The 18,859-nt window shown below is 40.6% G+C and overlaps 2 protein-coding genes and 1 pseudogene across 5 annotated transcripts in view; 2 read left to right on the top strand and 1 right to left on the bottom strand.

The window, feature by feature from the left end:
• PPP2R2A (protein phosphatase 2 regulatory subunit Balpha) overlaps positions 1-1,246 on the top strand; it is an 81,256-nt gene extending 80,010 nt beyond the window's left edge. For all 3 annotated transcript variants that reach the window (XM_050802594.1, XM_050802595.1, XM_050802596.1), the window contains one exon: positions 246-1,246. In XM_050802594.1, the coding sequence (XP_050658551.1) occupies positions 246-525 (280 nt within the window). In that variant the 3' untranslated portion in view covers positions 526-1,246. The remainder of the gene's footprint in view (positions 1-245) is intronic.
• The window catches only part of BNIP3L (BCL2 interacting protein 3 like), a 295,477-nt gene that overhangs the window by 259,298 nt on the left and 17,320 nt on the right, over positions 1-18,859 (top strand). The window contains exon 2 of the mRNA XM_050802597.1: positions 12,489-12,682. Within this exon, the coding sequence (XP_050658554.1) occupies positions 12,583-12,682 (100 nt within the window). The 5' untranslated portion in view covers positions 12,489-12,582. The remainder of the gene's footprint in view (positions 1-12,488; positions 12,683-18,859) is intronic.
• Positions 7,722-11,012, bottom strand: LOC126961829 (protein SDA1 homolog; annotated as a pseudogene). Its single transcript, XR_007728435.1, has 2 exons — positions 10,822-11,012; positions 7,722-10,750 (listed from the first exon to the last, which is right to left on the bottom strand). The product of XR_007728435.1 is annotated as a protein SDA1 homolog (transcript).

The raw sequence follows: 18,859 nt of genomic DNA, 5'->3' as shown, positions 1-18,859 counted from the left end.
TTGAGGATGCTGTCAACTTCGGTGATAGTTTTGGTAGCCATGAAAAGGAATAATAAGCAGAAAACTCAGTTAATTAGTACCATATTTTGGTTTATTCCGGTGATTGAGTTGATGTCAACAGCCCTGTCCCTTACTTTAAATCTGCTTGAAGTAGCTGTTTCCTATGGTTTAATCACTGAATCATTTTACTTAAAAACAATTTCTTGTTCTGCTTGTTTGACTGAGTGTACTGTCTATTTTCACAGCGTTGTCATGACTGGATCTTACAATAATTTCTTCAGAATGTTTGACAGAAACACAAAGCGAGACATAACCCTAGAAGCATCACGGGAAAACAATAAGCCTCGCACGGTTCTGAAGCCTCGCAAAGTCTGTGCAAGTGGCAAGCGAAAGAAAGATGAAATAAGTGTTGACAGCCTAGACTTCAATAAGAAAATCCTTCACACAGCCTGGCACCCCAAGGAAAATATCATTGCCGTAGCTACTACAAACAATCTGTATATATTTCAAGACAAAGTGAATTAGGGTTGGCATTCCTAGCAGAAGAACCCACTTCCTGCTTAGTTGAGATAGTTGAATCTAGCATTCGTTCCTATAAAAGAGAGAGGTCCATTGTGGCGCCCCTTTCCAGTGTTTGACAGTGTGCCATTCGACAACACATTGTTATAGCTACATGGAGAAAGCTCTGTGGATTCATCACTGTGGTGTTCTCCATGTCTGCTAGCCATTTAGGTAAGGGTAGGGCACTTTTAATTTAAATGACTTCTTGCACCATCTTGCCTAATGGACTAGATTGGACTGTATCAACATTGATTTACTCCACTTTTTATGCCTTCCATTGTGATGACGTCAAACACAGTGAAAGCCTTCAGTCATGCTATGGGATTTAATTGTGTATCCTCATTACTGTATCATTTGTGGGGTACACCCCTTCCCCCTTTTTTTAAATTAAATACAGCTCATTCTTACTGTGGCTTGTAGCATTCCTCCTCTTCTGGCCTCCTGGACTCCTCCCCTTCATCTCTCTTACCCTTGCCCCCTCCACCCGGTCTTGGTGGTGGTATATTAAAAAAAGAAAGAATGAAAGCACACAAAATGAGTCAGTTTGGGGTCAGTGGTATAAAGGGGGTATATGTTGCGAACAAATGTTTTAATAACAGTTGGCTGTAATCACTCCTCGCCGTGTCTGGCACTGAAAATAAGGAAAAAAAAAACCTACTACTGAATAAAAGTGACAAAGAATGGAGAATCTGGTTTTCTTTTTCTTTTTAACCTACCTCTTGTAGCCAATATTTTGTGTCATACCTTTGGGCACAGTGAAACAAAATGGGTTTTCATTGTTTTATTGGTATTTTTGTTAATTATTTTTAACAAGTGTTCTTTTACATGCAGGAGGAGAGGTATTGGTTCTCTATGAACATGTTTTGAATATATATTGGTTTTATTAAGGATTTCACAATCTATAAATGCTACTAGTTGTTTTTTTTCTATTTACCGTCATCATGAAGGGTATTGGATACGTTGTATCTCTATTTAACTCATTATCTGTTAATGAAATTGTTGTAAATGGGAACCAAATTTGTAGAACTTAATTTCTACTTTTTACAGTGCTTAATTTCATTTTTGCCTTACTAGTCAAAGACTTATACAACATTTTTAACAAGTTAGAACTTTTTTTGTCATTCAGTCTTATAAAATAGCAGAAAACTAACATCAAGTGACGACAATGCACTAAATACTTTTTTTGTATTTTACTGCTATCAAATCAGAATGAAATATACTTTACCATAGATATTTTTCTTCTATTTTTGGTTTTCCAAAGCTATATTAAAGACAAATTTTTAAAGGTACAGCATTCAAAAAGTGCTTAATGAACTCCAACAGCTGCCTCAAAAATCTGTATATGAGTACATTTTCCCTAAGCAGTGATACATTATCCAAAGATGAAGAGTGCTCCTATTTTTAATAGGTAGAATGTACCTTTGTCAGTCTTGCAGAAGCTTTAATGGAGAAGAAATGGACTTTATTTTTGAAAGGTGAAATGAACAGGCATTTATATTATTAGAGAATGGTAGTTTTATTTTGGTTGAACGTAATGTAACAACCTTGAATTTCAGAGGACTCTGAGTGCTTCTATGTCCACTACCTATTGTTCTATTCTTCAGTAATGAAAAAGAATTCAACGAGCCGACCGTGATTCCCTCTATTACAAATATTATGTCTTGTAAGTTAGCATTTTTAGCACACAGGAGAAATTTTATGTAATAAAATTACTGTATCTCTTGGATTTAACAAATTTGTATTTGAACACATTCTATGTCTGATAATTCTTAATGGCACTTTTACTAATTTATTTGGGGATCTTGGGTACATTCTTAATTTGTGTTATTTATTCTTCACACTTGACTTGGAAGTGGGATATTCCCCTGTCACAAGTGTCCGACAGTGATAGACTTCCTGTGTTGTGACTGGACAGTTTTCCAGATCTTTTTTGGGAGATTTTCCTACAGTTTGGTTGTATGTCTTGAGATAACACCACTAAACAGCTCTCAAATTCTTTTTTGATTGATCAGTAGCTATGATGATTCTCCTCCATGACACTAAGGATTAGTTTATATATTTAAGAGAAATAATTGCTAAAATTAAAATGCCTCTATCAAGGAATGCTATTATAAATTATTGTTAACATTCTCAAGTATTAATTTTTTAATCTCATTGGTGTAGCAAACTCTAAGCCCAGCCACTCATTTTACATGGCCATGGTTAATCTTTTTATTAATAAAAATTATACTTAGAATAAACTTAGTCTTGTCAAGTTGCTTGTATTTCCTATTCTCTTGCCACTAATACATGCACATACTCCATCTCTTAACCTTTTAGAAGAGATTGTGGTAGGAAAAGGACTTTCATTCTATTAACCTCTTTCAATCTTTACTTAGTGGCTGGGCAAGAAGAAGAATTTTATAAACCTATCTAAATACATGTTTATGCAACCATTAACTGCTGGATGGTAAGCTTCTGTGCAGCCATCTGTCTCTTGGGATTTAAGAAAAAAAAAAAAAAAAAATGCGTCCAGTCTGGCGCGGTGGCTCACGCCTGTAATCCCAACACTTTGGGAGGCCAAGGTGGGTGAATCACCTAAGGTCAGGAGTTCGAGACCAGCCTGGCCAACATGGTGAAACCCTGTCTCTACTAAAAATATAAAAAATCAGCCAGATGGTAGCACGTGTCTAATCCCAGCTACTCCGGAAGGTGAGGCAGGAGAATTGGCTTGAACCCGGGAGGCGGAGGTTACAGTGAGCCGGGATTGCGCGACTGCACTCCAGCCTGGGCGACACAACAAGACACCGTCTCAAAAATACATCCATGCACTCTTTTCAAAATGAAGAGAATTTTAAAGCCTTAAATGTGAGTTATGCTGGTTAGAGAAATGTCTACAGAAAGCCAGAGATAGGAAAGCAGCTTCTTTGATTCAGTGTGTGACTATTTTTTGAGTAAGGTGTTAAGAAATTGCACATAGGAAAGCTATGCAGTACTGATAAAGAATTTTTAGTGATACTTAAACCCTTCTAAGGGAATATTGCTTGAGCATCTTTACCACACATAAATTCAAATGTAGATAGTATTGTGCACTTCCAGAAGAACAAACCCATCTCCCCCTGCCCAAAAGATGGAAAAGATAGGCATATGCAGTGTAGTCAAGAATCAAGTCAGTTTACTTGTGCATTTGAGAGCACCTGTATTTTGGTATCTTATCTGTTCAGATGGTGATAGTTTAAGCTCTGCATGTATGTCTTACTGTGGTTAAAAAGGGGGTTTGACGCACCTCCTCTTCCCCCCAAAAAAGCCTTGAAAAATGACCCTGCTTCATTTTGTAATTATGCGTGAGGTCAAAACATTACAACTCTTTTAGTATTAATCAAATGCTTAGTGATTCTGCGGTCTTGAGGTGTTTTCAGATGCCAAAGATACTGTTTGTAACTGAGATTGTCTCAACATTTTATTCCATAGTGGTATTAGACTGGAACCTCTTACCTCTGTATTAGAATGAAGAAACACCCACTTTACAGGCTTAACGTTAATAAGTCTCTTGCTAGCTCAGTGTATCAAAGAGAAGGCACTACAAAGCTTAGTTTCCTCTAAAAGGAATTTGGCAAACAAACTGGCATAAGGGGAAAAGCTAACATTTGTGTTTTTTCAAATGTTCTACTCATGCTCCTTTGTAATCTGAATAGCAACAAGTTCTTCGAGGACTTTCCCACTAGAGGGCAATGGTGGGGAGCATTGGGTCATGCCTGTAATCCCAGCACTTTGGGAGGCTGAGGTGGGAGGATCACTTGAGACCAGCCTGGGCAACAAACCAAGACCCCATCTCTACAAATAAAAGATGTATTTTAAGAAATATATTTTAAGAAACCACTAGGGGGTGATCGTTAAGTTTTGAGCAGCAATGATGGGGTATTTTTAAGAATGTAAAAACGGGAATCTTTCTGTACTGGAAGAGCTTCATTATTAAAAATAAAATCAGGGACCAAATACAGGATATTGTGTGCCCCAAACCACTGTTCACTATGACCCTCGAGTAAATATTTGAGAAATCAATGATGGAGGGTAACACAAATGCCAACTGTGAAGTCATTACTTACATTGTACTACAATAAAGTCATACAATATACAATAAAGTAGTACAACGTAAGTAATGACATCACAGTTGGCATTTGGGTACGCCCAGCTAAGTTTTGCATTTTGCAAGTGTTTTGTTGAGTAGTTTGCATCAATGTTCATGAAGGATACTGATCTACAATTTTTTTATATTTTAATGTCACTGTCTAGTGTAACGCTGATCTCATAAAATGAATTTTCCTCTCCTGTATTATTGAAGAATATGGACAAAATTGGTATAATTTCTTCCTTCAGTGTTTGGTAGAATTCACTAGTGACAAATTATTAAATACCATTCTATCAAAGGTCACATCACTGAGTCACTCTGTAAGGAGAACAACATTTGTCTCTTCAGAATTGAAATGTATTTCTGCTCTATTCACTAAATCGATTGCCTAGCAGTTAACAGAATGAAGCATCGTAATTTGAGTTTGTCAAACACCATTTTGCTTTCTTACAGTATCTTTGAAAATGTTAATTTGTTAGCCCAAATCTGTATCAAACTTTTGTTGCCCAACACTTGACTTATCAATGCCTAAAAAGGTTCACTGCTCAGGTAATACAGTTGTTAAGTAACACAGAGCAAAGTGGTTAGGATGTGCTGGACTGCCACACTAGGAATCCTGTGAGTTTAAGAAAATACAATGATGATAATCGCTTTTTGAGTCAGGGTCTCACTCTGTCACCCAGGCTGTAATGCAGTGGCCTGATCATGGCTCACTGCAGCCTCAACCTCTTGGGCCCAGTCCTCTCATCTCAGCCTCCCAAGTAGCTGGGACTACAGGTACCTGCTACCATGCCCAGCTAACTTTTTAAAAAAGTTTTTGTAGAGATGTTGCCCAAGCTAAGCTTGAATTCCTGGGCTCAAGCGATCCTCGCGTGTCCACCTCCCAAAATGTTGGGATTAGAGGCATGAGCCACCCCTGTGCCCAGCCTAGAAAATAGAAACCTCTCTCCTCGTCTCCCCTTCTTCCCTCCTCTCATCCTTACTTCTTTCTGTCCACTGGCAGCCAAGTGCTGACCTATTGGTAGACAAGTTTATCTGGTCATTGGATGACAATGCCTCTCAACAGTCACTGCACAACTCAACTACACTAACTCCCCTTCCTTCTGTAACCATTTGAGTTTGTGCCTCCTCTTTTGCTTTAAAATTACGACCAAACCAGGCAAAACTACTTGTAATTGGATGTGGTATTATGGAATCAATGCTCAAAAATTTAATATAATTAATAGTAAAACATATTGCAGAACACAGCATCGTTCCTGTTTTTCTTTTTTCTTTTTCTTTTATTTTATTTTTGAGACAGTCTTACTCCATCACCCAGGCTGAAGGGCAGTAGGCAGTGGTGCAATCACAGTTCACTGCCACCTTAATCCCTGAGCTCAGGTGGTCCTCCCACCTCAGCCTCCCGGGTAGCTGGGACTACAGACGTGCACCACCACGCCCTTTTGTATTTTTTGTAGAGATGGTGTTTCACTGTGTTGCCCAGGCTGGTCTCCAATGCCACTGCACTCCAGCCTGGGCGACAGAACAAGACTCTGTCTCTAAATAAATAAATAAATAATTGGTAGGGCAAGTATATTACCTTATTTCTTATCAAAATTAATCATCTTAATAAATCAAGAAATAGTATTTGTATCCAGTAGCTATTGCCACAATCAAGTAAGAGAAGTACAACTATATCTAAAATGAGAAAAGTAAATATTAAGTGGGGATATCAGCTGGGCATGGTGGCTCATGTCTGTAAGCCCAACACTGGGGGAGGCCAAGGTAGGTGGATCACGTGAGGTCGGGAGTTAAGACCAGCCTGGCCAACATGGTGAGACCCTGTCTTTATTATTAAAAATACAAAAAAGCCGGGCATGGTGGTACATACCTGTAATCCCAGCTACTCAGGAGGCTGAGGCACAAGAATCACTTGAACCCAGGAGGTGGAGGTTGCAGTGAGCTGGGATCCTGCCACTGCACTCCAGCCTGCGTGACAGAGTGAGAACCTATAAAAAAAAAAGGATATGATCAACTAAAAAATGGGTAGTAGAGGTAAAGGTGGAAGAAGAGGAATTATACTAATTTCATTACTGTTCCTTGCTGGGCATTAAAAGAAACTAAGGAAGAGAAGGATTAGGAGGATTATATAAATATATAAAGGTAACTAACTGAACAAAAATTAAAATTTCATCAGGCGAATACAACTAAGCAACAATAATAATAGTAAAAACCCAAACCATGATCTTAGTATTGAGATTGAACTGACGACAAAATTATGACCACTTTATAGTGATAAACAGGGATAATTATGAATATCTGTGCATCAACTATAAGGAATGAAGATACAAGAAGAAAGAAACAGGAGTAGCAGATATTAATTTACCTCTTGAAATCCATGACATGTAAAGGGAGGAAAATAATTAACTATATGAAAACTTAAATGACATTAAGGTGGTTCCAGTAGATACATCAAACCTGATTTTGTGAACACAAACTACACCTTCTTTTCAAATACGGAATAGTCACCAAAAGGAATCATAAGTTAGGCCCCAGAGAACACCTTAAAAAAAAAAAAAATCCCAAACTAGAAATGGTACAAAAACCAAATCTGACCAGGGAAAAATTCTTAAATACCCAAATTAATAAAGAATGAAATAAGTATCAAAGATACAAGAAGCTAGGAAAGGATGAGGGTGACTGCAGTGAGTACAGGGTTTCACTGGGGGGGGTGGGGGGCAGTGTGACAAAAGTGTTCCAAAGTTAGACTGTGATGGTTATGTAACTCTGAATATATAAAAAACATTAAATTGAACTTTAAATGGATGAATTGTATAGTATGTGAATTATATTTCAATGGGGCTATTAAAAAATAAGAATTAGGAATAATACAACTAGGAAGCAGGAATTCAATTTAAGAGTCAATAAAATAAATGATTAGGTAATATAATCAAGAAAAAAACAGAGGACAAACAACATAAAATAAGAAATAAAGGTAACATCCTATAGAAATAATCTTCCTAAAAGCACCAGGCCCCAATGTTTCCATAGGGAATTACAACATCTCCTTAAAGAAAGTAATTTCAATGTCATCTACGTAAGACCAGAGAAAAGGAAACCTAACTATTTTCAGTAAAATGAGTATAGTAAGCTGGGCGAGGTGGCTCATGCCTGTAATCCCAGCAGTTTGGGAGGCTGAGGCAGGGGGATCCTGTAAGACCAGGAGTTCGGGACTTGCCTGAGCAACACAGGAAGACTCGGTCTCTACAAAAAATACAAAAAAATAGCTGGACGTGATGGCAGGCACCCGTAGTTCCACCAACTGGGAAAGCTGAGGTGGGACAATCACTTGAGCCTCGGAGGCTAAGGCTGCAGTGAGCTGTGATTGTACCACTGCACTCCAGCCTGGGTGATAGCGTGAGACCTTGTCTCAAAAAAATAAAAATAAAATAAAATAAAATAAAATAAAATAGCATATGATTAATAAAAAACTTTTTTTTGAAAGTTTAAAACCTTTTAAAAGGAGCACCTAAAAGGAAAATAGAACAAAGTGGGATCTCGTAGTCCTGACTGGGAAGACAATTCTATAAATATGTCAATAATCCCCTCAATATTTTTTTATTTGGCGTTAGAAACCTTTTATTGAGACAAGGTAAACAGTGGGCTGAAAATAATACAGGGTGAAGGAAGGTTGAGGAAACCAGTATGAAGTCATCTCAAATGATGAACTAAATACATTCCAAAAAGTGAGGTCTTAACCAAAAAGCTTTTAAATGGCATTCCAAAAAGAAAAAAAAGGGGGGGGGTCATTTAAATCTCTTGAATTGACTAAAAGAGCTAAATTATGTACCCAAATTCTGTACAGCAGGGGCCTGTTTTCAGCAGGTAAGCCTACATACAAGTAAGAACCTCTTACTCTTGTTACAATTGTCCTGTTTTGTTTTGTTTTACAGGAATATATAACCCCCATCCCCACAGTGTTAGTCCATAAGGCCTCAGTGACTGCATAGAAATGTGGACCTACCTCTACTAGAGAACTATTTACACTGCACTGTAAATACATATGTATGTGTTCACCCCCATAACTAAGCTGTCAAGCCTTGAGTGAAGGGGTAGTTACAACTCATTCATTTTGTATCTACAGGGACAACAGGCATTCAATACTTTTGCATGAATAATAGTGACACAAATTAGCATTCTTCTTGGAATGGAAAACTTTCTGGGAAGTTCATTCTTTTTCTCTTTTTCAAAAGTGCATATCGCAGCGCCAACTATTTTTCTCGGAAGGAACGCTTATTGTTTGACCAGACATTCTGGCTATACAGCATCATCATAAAGTTCTTCTGTTTTTTCTTCTCTTTATTTTTTGAACTGGAAAATGGATTCATTTTGGTTTTCTTCCTCACAAATCCTTTTCAGTCTGTCTTTCTAGACATTGCAGTTGCTATTCTTGTCTCTTTGTCAGACTTTGGCTTTGGCTTTTTATGAAGGCGTTCAACGTCCCGAAGAGAAAGTAATTCACCCCTGGGCTCTTCGTCACTGTCGATTTCAATATATTTCCTCTTCTGGGATTTCTCAGGGGCCAGCATCAAGTTCTTTTCTCATTTAGGCAATGCGGATTTTCTGGAAGTCTTCCTGACTTAAAACTCGACTGGTGCTGATGGCTGCTGCTTTGGCTTTCTGCTCTTCCATGGGCATGCTGTTCAGCTTCTTGGAAATTTCTTGCTGTTCTTCATCGGAAGAGTGTTGAACATCAACCCATTCCCCATCGGCATCCTCCTCCTCACTGAGACTGGTACTTCCCCATCCATCTTCATCATTTTCAGCATTCTCCTCTTTCTCAACTTCCAGAACTTCTGCTCCTGGAATGTAATCTTTAGCATCTAATTCCCCATATTACTGTACTCTTGCTTCTACAGAGGCTTCTGTAGGCTTACCCCAGAATTTCTTCTGCAGCATCTGAGGATTCAGTGTTCGGAAGAGCTGAATCAAAGTTCTACCAGACATCATTACATTCTTATTCTTGTGTGGTTTATACTGAGCCAGGCCAGGTCTTGGAGAAGCTCTTCAGTCATGGCCAGAGGACACTGAGCTGTTATCTCTTTTATAGCATTGATTCCTACTGTCATGGCTTCTCCAGAGTTCTTGTCAGTAACAAAATTGTCGGCCACAGTCATAAGCAATGATTGAATAATCGCTGGATGTACTAGGTGATGAGATGCTTGTGCAGCAAACAAGGATCTTTGTTACTTCTCTTTGGTGGGCTGCAGAAACCTTTGCAAAAAGTGACAGAAATTGAAGAGGAAGAGCTCATGAATTCCCATCAATCTGGAGTTGAGGTTCATGAGCATCATCTTCACTACCAACCTCTCCTTACAGCATTCAAGCTGCTTTAGTAGTTTTTCTGCAAAATCTTGGGGATCATGAATCAAGTGAATAGCTAAAAAGTTAAACACCTCTGGTTTTTTCTTCTTCTTTTGTTTCTTGAGCACTTTTATTGCCTTTTCCAATGTTTTCTTGTTTTGGAAACTTTTCTTCCCTATAGCATATTGTGCTAGCAGGTCTCTTGCTGTTGGTCCGTCATCCTCAGATTCGGAGTCACTGTCCTGTATTTCATCTTCATCTTTCCCAAGAAAGAATGTCATAGCAGCAACTAATATCTTGGTGACCTTAGAGAAACAGGCAGTTGTGATAACACTGACAGTTTTGGTATCATTCCAGATGTTCCTTCTGTAGTGTTCAGTCATAACATCTAAAGACATCTTGGCTGTGGTTGCATTGCTATCTCTTAACATGGTGTACATGAAATTTTGCAACACTACATCCACTTTATTCTTGTGTTTTGTGTTTGCATTCTTGATATCAGTCACGATATGTGTGTATAAAGTCTTTTGAAGAAGCTTATCATGGCAACATAGAAGTTCAAAGAAGAGCTCTGGTAGGCTTGATGGATTGATGAGATTCTTATTTCTCAGCAAGATCAAAGCTTTGCAAAACGTCATTCGAAGATCTGGATCCAATACGGTATGATTACAGGACAGAAGATCTTTCACCACTTGAGGAAAATTACTTAGATACCCTGTGTAGCAGAGACTAATCTGTAACAAAGCACAGGCTCTTCTGAAGTTTCTTTCTCTCCTATTATTCAGATGCACATATCTAGGATGTTCTGTGCCATAAACATTACCAGTTCTGCTAGTTCTTTGCTGGGTTTATTTGGTTGCAATTTGAAAATCTCCACACTGGATGTGTAGTGATTATACTGCTGTAGAAACTCCTCGATGTAGGGCGGTGGGTCTCGCTTGATCAGATTCTGTAACTGCGGCAGGTTGCTGGGCAGCTTGTTGTTGTTTCTGCTGGACATTTTGGCTGCAGACTAGCTTCACGGCAAGCAGTTTTTTAAAAACTCAGATGGCCAGCAGCCGCCAATCCCTACCAGCTGAGGCTTGAACTCCTGCTTCCAGGTATGACTGGAAACAGCACTCAATCTATTAATAGAGTTCATTTCTGACCAAAATCTTAAAATAATTTGCAAAGGGATTTGACAAATCAATCCTTAGAAAAAACCTTTTAGCATGGAATTTTTCAAATATATTTAAAAATTAGAATAATGCATTACATAGCTTCAATAATTGCCAATACATGGTCAATCTTGGACAAGTCCATTTTTAAGTTCATCTGAAGAGTAAGACAAACGAAGAGAAACTTTAATAGTTATCTAACAGAGGTATTGTAGATAGCCCTGAAACAGACTCACAATTTTGTGGGCATTCAGAGAGTGACAAAGGTACAATTTCAAATCAGGGTAGAAAGGATGGCTTAAAATTAATATTATTGGGTCAATGGGCTACAAAATTGAGAATTGAATTTAAATCATTTACAGCATATGGAAAATAAATTTCGGATGGATTAGAGCTCTGAATGTAAATTTAAGCCCATAAGAAAATTGGAAAAAGTTATAAGGGAATTATAGATTAATTATTTTGGTGCGAAAGTCTCCCCAAGTCATGTAAGAATGATAAATCTGATTACATGAAAACCTTACGCTTCTACACAGTGAAAAAAAAATTAAAAGACAAGCCAGAGACTGAGAGAAACATATGTGACTCATAAATCAGACCAAGGAGACAGGGCGAAGACATGGAGACGTGAAGTAGGAGGTGTGCTCAGGAAAATAGTTAAATGTCATCCACGTACAGGATAAACGGCTTCCCACGTCATGTCCCAGAAATCGATTAGTCGATGGGATTTGGGTGATTGCTTTCTTCTGTTTTTCCTGAATTTTTCTATTTCTTTCCCTTTCTTCTTTCTCTTTCTTTTTTACAATGATGGTGTGTTTGTAATCGACATTTTAAAAATTCTATAACAATTAAATTTGGGGGCGGTCTTCCCTTGTTTCCCGTATGGAGTGTTGATGTTTCAGCAGCTTTATTTGGAGTTTACAAGTGGAAGCACCTGGGTTTGGGGCTTCCTTTGTGTCCCCAAGACACCTATTGCAGGAGTGAGTCCTAAGCAGTAGAAAACAGATGCATGTGCAGGGCTGGATGAAGCACTATGGAGCCTGTGTGAGAGGAGGCAAGGGCGCTAACACAGGAGCGCACTTCCTCATTCCGCTTCTTCTTATCCTCTCTCTCAGTGCCATTGGCATCACTCATCCCATCCGGTCATCCCAAGTCACACGCAAGAGTTCGTTCCCGGCGCGCGCGTCAGCTTGACTCGCGCGTCTCCACGTCCGGGACCCGCAGGGGAACGCCGCCGCCCCGTCCGGTCGCTTGTTGTGTTGTCATCACGTGGCCTGGGCGGACCCTGACGTCAGTGGCAGGGGAGGGACAGCGCAGGCGCAGAAAAGGGGGCGGGGGACTCGGCTTGTTGTGTTGCTGCCTGAGAGCCTGAGACGGTCCTGCTGCTGCCGGAGCCCTGCCAGCTGTCCGACGATGTCGTCCCACCTAGTCGAGCCGCCGCCGCCCCTGCACAACAACAACAACAACTGCGAGGAAAGTGGCCAGTCTCTGCCGCAGCCGGCCGGCCTCAATAGTGAGTGAGGGGCCGAGGGCTTGGTGAAGGGGATGGGGGAGGAGGAGCCGCCCCGGCCGCCGCCACCGGCGCGGCGCGGGAGGCGGGAGGAGAAGGCAGCTCATTGGCCCAGGCCGGTGATGTCCGGGTGACTGACAGCTCCCGTCACCTGTCAGGAGGATGGGCGCTTGCCTTGCTCCGGGCCTCTCTGTTGCCTCCTGGGGTCATGGGCCGGGGCCGTTTGGGTTCGCGGTCCGGGAGCGGCGCGGGTAGCGCGGATCCCCCTGGTGCTGGGGGTGGTCCCCAGCAGCGGAGCCGGGCGGGGCGGGGGCGGGCCTGGGGGGCGGGGAGGCCAGGTGGGCGGAGCGGGCCGCGGAGGGGACGTGGGCCGGAATGGGGACGTGCGGCGGGGACGCCGGGGGATGGACGCGCGGGAGCGGGGCGGGGCGGGCGGATGCCGCGGGACGTGTCTGGGATCAGGTGTGCGGGGCCCGCGGGCGGGCAGCGTCTGGCGGGCTCGGGAGCCCCCAGCGAGCATTCCTTTGTTGCCACATGTTTGTCAGGAAAATTCATTTGCTGGTCTAGGGGCTTCAGTCACGTGTGGGGTGAGAGGCTGTGCCTTGCTTCTCCTTTTTCCTTTTTTTATTTTTTTTTATTAGCTTTCTCGAAGTTGCCCAAGTGATTTTTTTTAAGCGATGAGGTTGTGCGCCCAGTAAACCTGAGAGCAGCCTCCTGAACCACCCGGGACTGCACACGTCAGGGAGTCTGGGGCCATGCATTTAAAGAAACGGAATTAAAAACGCACTCGGGCAATTGAAAGTTAACGGGCAAGGCTGATGGACAACCCAGGCCAGGGTCTTTTCATAACATTCCACTGCCCAGACATCTTGTCCTCAGATTGTTCCTGGTCGTGAGAACCGGGAGCCTTCTTGGAAGGGTTCTTGCCTAACCTTTCTTTAATTCAACTCTTGGGAAAGAGATAATGGGGGTAGCGAGCATATGGCCAGATGAAGGCTTTTCAAAACCGCTTGGATGCTTAAAGGTCATGCAGTATCTTTCGTAAGAGGGAGATGCTTCCAGCGTGGCCTGAAGATTATTCTAGGGAAGAGAGTTTCAGCCCTCACCAGGTAGCAACGGAGTTTGGAGATTTTAAGACGGATGCTGCTGCTCCAGGTTTTTTGATGGGTTAATACCCAAAACCTTTAAGTGTCCTACATTCCAGAATGTAAGATGGTTATGTTATTTCCCACAGTAAATTAGGATGAATGTCTGAGTCATTAAACGTTACTCGTATCACATATTCCTATGCAATTTTAAGTTATTTGCCCATGTTTAGCATACTGTCTTAGGTTTGAGAATGGGAAAAACTTCAGAGCTAGCTAACTGCCTCCTGTTGTTTACCTGTAGAGAAACAGGTCTAGAGTTAAGAGCCTGGTCCAAGTTCACAACTGGCTGGGAGCAAAGCGGAGGTTGTCATGTTCAGCCTGTCTACTGCTGTTTTCAGGGCTTTTTTTTTTTTTTTTTTTTTGAGATGGAGTCTCGCTCTGTCTACAACCTCCACCTCCCAGGTTCAAGCGATTCTTCTGCCTCGGCCTCCTGAGTAGCTGGGACTACAGATGCTTGCCACCCGCCCAGCTAATTTTTGTATTTTTAGTGGAGACGAAGTTTCGCCATGTAGTTGGGATTACAGGCGCCCGACACCAACCCAGACTAATTTTTGTATTTTCAGTAGTGAGGGGGTTGGTCTCTCACCATGTTGGCCAGGCTGGTCTCAAACTGCTGACCTCACGTGATTAGCCCGCCTGGGCCTCCCAAAGTGCTGGGATTACAGGCTTGAGCCATCGCACCCGGCCTCTTTTCAGGACTTCTTTTCAGTGGTCCAGAACCTCCTGCTGGTCTGTGTGTCTTATTTTGTCAGTGTGTTATTCTACCTAATTCACAAAGGTGGCCCACCTTTCTGTTTCTTTTTAGTATTCTGTTTAATTGTGCAATTTTCTTATGAGTGAAGATACTTGGTAGGTGTACATGGTTTCACTGAAATCTAAGGGATTTTCATCTTCCTTTGACCCTTTAACAACAACAACAACAAGGGCTGAGCCAGGCAGGGCGTGGTGGCTCATACCTGTCATCCCAGCACTTTGGGAGGCCGAAGCGGGTGGATCACTTGAGGTCAGGAATTCGAGACCAGCCTGGCCAACATGGTGAGAGACCAACCCCCTCTCTACTGAAAATACAAAAATTAGCTGGCCTGTCGGGCGCCTGTAATCCCAGCTACTCAGGAGGCTGAGGCAGGAGAATCGCTTGAATCCGGGAGGCAGAGGTTGCAGTGAGCTGAAATCGGGCCACTGCACTCCAGCCTGGGTGACAGAACGAGACTCTGTCTCAAAAAAAAAAAAAAAAAGGGCTGAGCCATATGTCATTGTTTATCTTGGAGTCTGACAGACCTATGAGGAGTTTGATGTCTTTGGCCAGTCGGTTCCTGCTTGGTTGACATCAACTCTTACAGAGGTGGAAGTACTCAGCCTGCATGGGATATCAAAATGTTGCTTTGGGACATCTAGATAGAAAATATTTTACGTGGGATAGGGTGAGCTTTCTGAAAAGCTTTTAGATAATGCCATATTTAATTACTCCCCTCTTTCCTCTTAACTCTGTTCGTTTTTTTAGCTCATTACACAACACTGCACTGAACAAAACAAGAAGCCTCATTGATTCCTTGAAGTGATTTTTGGGCATTGGGCAAAACAACTTATTCAGGCGCCTAGTACTATCCAAATTGCGATAAGTTGAAGGACTTTGTTGGGTAAAGTTGCACAACTGAAAAACAGGAGATGAAATGTACAGATTTTTTTGGGTTTGGGACTTTTTATCTTTGGTTCAGGGAACAAAGCAGAGTTTCAATGGCAAATTATTGAAATATTTGAATAATGAAGTATTTCTGTGATTTGTCTTTTTTTAACTTTACCGCTGTGGAGAGACTGTTCACTTTCATTAAAAATTACAGGGCAAATACCCAAACTCCTTCCAAGTCAAAAGGATGTTGTCCAGTTTGTTTTATTGTTAAGAAAACTGTCAACTTCCTTAAGAATATTTGAATAAGAGTCAATTGGTCGAATAAGGAAAATCAAAGTAGTAGTATAAGTCGTAGTGTAATTCTTGTTATTGAGAAATACAGCCTTTTTTTCTTTTCAAATTTTTTCTTTTTTTTTTTTTTGTTTGTTTTTTTGAGACAGGGTCTTGCTCTGTCACCCAAACTAGAGTGCAGTGGTGCAGTCATAGCTCATGGCAGCTTCGACCTCCTGGGCTTAAGTGATCCTCCTGCCTCAGTCTCCTAAGTAGCTAGGAGTGCAGGTGCACGCCCCCACACCCAGCTAATTATTTTATTTCTTGTAGAGTTGGAGTTTCACCTCGTTGCCCAGGCTGGTCACTAGCTAACTTATTTTTTGTAGAGATGGAGTTTCACTTTGTTGCCCAAGCTGGTCACAAACCTTTTTTTTTTTTTTTTTTTTAAATAGAAACGTCTTCAAGCACGATGTCCTTGCTTTCCGGTTTATGAAGAGTGCTGTTAAGACCTTCATGTATTGTCACTGCCTCATAATGTTTTGAATACCTATGTAATTTGTGTGTAAATACATACTTCTGCAAAAAGACCAACTTTTTTTTTTTTTTTTTTTTTTTTTAAGAAGAATGCCAGTGACTCTTGTTGGCCTGGTCTGGATTCCTTTCAATAATGAATGAAAAGCTTTGAGGAAAGAATGTAAACATAATGAAATTTGAAAAGAGTTACATGTGGGCCTTTAAAAGTTAGGGGGAAAAATGAGGAGAAATACTCTTCATTCTCTCTTCCGCTTGTCCCAAAGCTCCTCTCCTCTTCTTCTTGAGAGAGGATTGAACTAGTGATTATAAAACTGTAAAGATTATGCAACATACAGCAATGAGTATAATCACAATTATTGGACCACCCTTCACGATCTATTATATTAGAGAATGGAGAAGCTTTCACAGAAGTTTCTCTGAATCTCTTAGTCATTCCCAAAAACCCAAACCAGAAAATACCTCATGTCATTGCATATTATGTACAAATTGGTGAAAGGAACGGCTCTTAGTTTGTAAAGTCTTTTAAATAATAGAGAAAGCTTTCCAGCTTTTAGTTTTCAAGCTTGATTATTAGGAAGAGAATTCACTCTGTGGTTGTTTTCTACTTTGTGTTGCTTGGACAGCACAAACCTCTTATCTAGCCTTGTTTCCTTTGCAAGTAAAAAGGGACTTTGTGAGGATTGGTAGAGTTAGAACACTAAGAAATTCTGAGGCTGTAAATCAGGAACGAATCAGGTGATGGGAAACGGATGTGTTTTTCATCTATTGAGGAAGACATTTGTTTTTTTGTATGTTACTCAAAAGATTAATATGTAGCCTCTTAATTAATGCCTATGTACATAACTTTCTCTGCACCCACTATGTATTTCCATAGATGATATTTTTGAAAGAGAATTACTGAGTTAAAGGAAATCTACCCTTTTAAGGCTGTTAATACATATTGTCAAATTATTCTCTAGAATGTTCACTGAAGCCCTGATTGTAATAACAAAGTATTAGAAACAACCATCTGAGTAGTGGTTAACCATTGCCATTTAGATAATGGTTAAAGTATGGTATATCTTTATAAAAGATGAGATGCAATGCAGTTGTTCGAAAGAATGAATGTCAGTATATATTGAGAGGGAAGACATCTGAAAAACGACTTACAGAATATGTCAGTATGTGTGTATGGTACAGTTCTATTTCTTTATAAAAACAAAAGCAAAAACAGACCTATATTTCATTGGAAAAAACTCTGCAAGTCTCCATGTGAAACTGTGAAAAGTGGCTCTTTTGGGAGAAGGAATGGGAGGTTGGGAGAGATGTTAATTTTTAATTTCATGTACTGATCTTTACGTTTTCTAGCAACACATTTTTCCAGTAAGGAATGCTTTTTCTATGATACAGAATATAGTTATAGTAGCTAAAACTTTCTTAGGGACCTTTCTCATTGTTCTGGGTGCTTTATTCATTTAATCCTCCTAAAAAGTCTTCGAGGTAGATACAATTATTATCTCTGTTTTATAGATGAGAAAACTGAGGCACAAAGTGGTTAAGTACCCTGTGCGAGGGTAACAGCTGTAACTGAGAGTGGGAGCCTGGCTTCAGTCTCAGCCCCTGACCAAACTATACCAGTGTATGCCAAGTACAAATTGTCTGCCTTAAGTAGAAGTGCTTTCAGTTATGCTACAGGGTGTGGAGACCACAGCATAGATCACTTTTACTAAGCTCTTCTAGGTATGTCTCTTTCAAGTTCCTAAAGTATATATTAGATTATGATTGCTTATGTGTTTTTAATGAAGAAAATAGGATCCAGACATTGATTTGAAAGTCCTTCAAAAAAGTAAACACCAGGCTGGGAGCAGTGGCTCATACCTGTAAGCCCAGCACTTTGGGAGGCTGAGGTGGGAGGATTGCTGAAACCCAGGAGTTTGAGACCAACCTGGGCAATGTAGGGAGACCCCGTCTCTACAAAATAAATAAATAAATAAGTCGGGCATGGTGGCATGTGCCCTGTAGTCCCAACTACTTGGGAGACTGAGGTGGGAGGATTGCTTGGGCCCAGGAATCAAGGCTGCAGTGAGCTGTGATTTTGCCACTGTACTCCAACCTGGGTGACAATGCAAGACTGTCTCAAAAGAAAGACAAAAGTAAGGAACAGAAAACCTGATACTATTTGTTACACCCTTTTTTCTCTTTGATCAGCTACTTCAAGTGAACATTAATTGTATTTTAGGGAAGACTGGCTTCCACAGAGACCCATCTGGAACTCCTGGTTCCTTAGCTCTGCTTCTGTCAGAGCAGCTCTAGGTTTTGGTTTGTTACTATTGTACGCATTAGGCTTCTATACAAGAAGAACTGGTTCCATTGGTTTAAAAATAAGTTTGAAAATCCTAGAAACAGTGAGAGTCAGAAAAAAACTGTTTTTATATACATATTATCTCCCCCACCCCCTTTCTCTCCAGTTGAAATATTTTGTAGAGCTCTAAATTTAGGGATGCTTTTGGCATATTTCTTATACACTCCAGAGGCACTCTAGATAATTTATCTTCAATGTTAGATCTCTCTTAGCTTTGCTAGTTGTATTTGTTAATCCATTTTGAGTTATCTTTAGTCTAC

This window comes from Macaca thibetana, chromosome 8 (assembly GCF_024542745.1).
Source record: "Macaca thibetana thibetana isolate TM-01 chromosome 8, ASM2454274v1, whole genome shotgun sequence".
In the NCBI taxonomy this organism is placed as follows: domain Eukaryota; kingdom Metazoa; phylum Chordata; class Mammalia; order Primates; family Cercopithecidae; genus Macaca; species Macaca thibetana.
The sequence above is the reverse complement of the archived record's forward strand: the minus strand, read 5'-3'. Positions and strand labels throughout refer to the sequence as shown.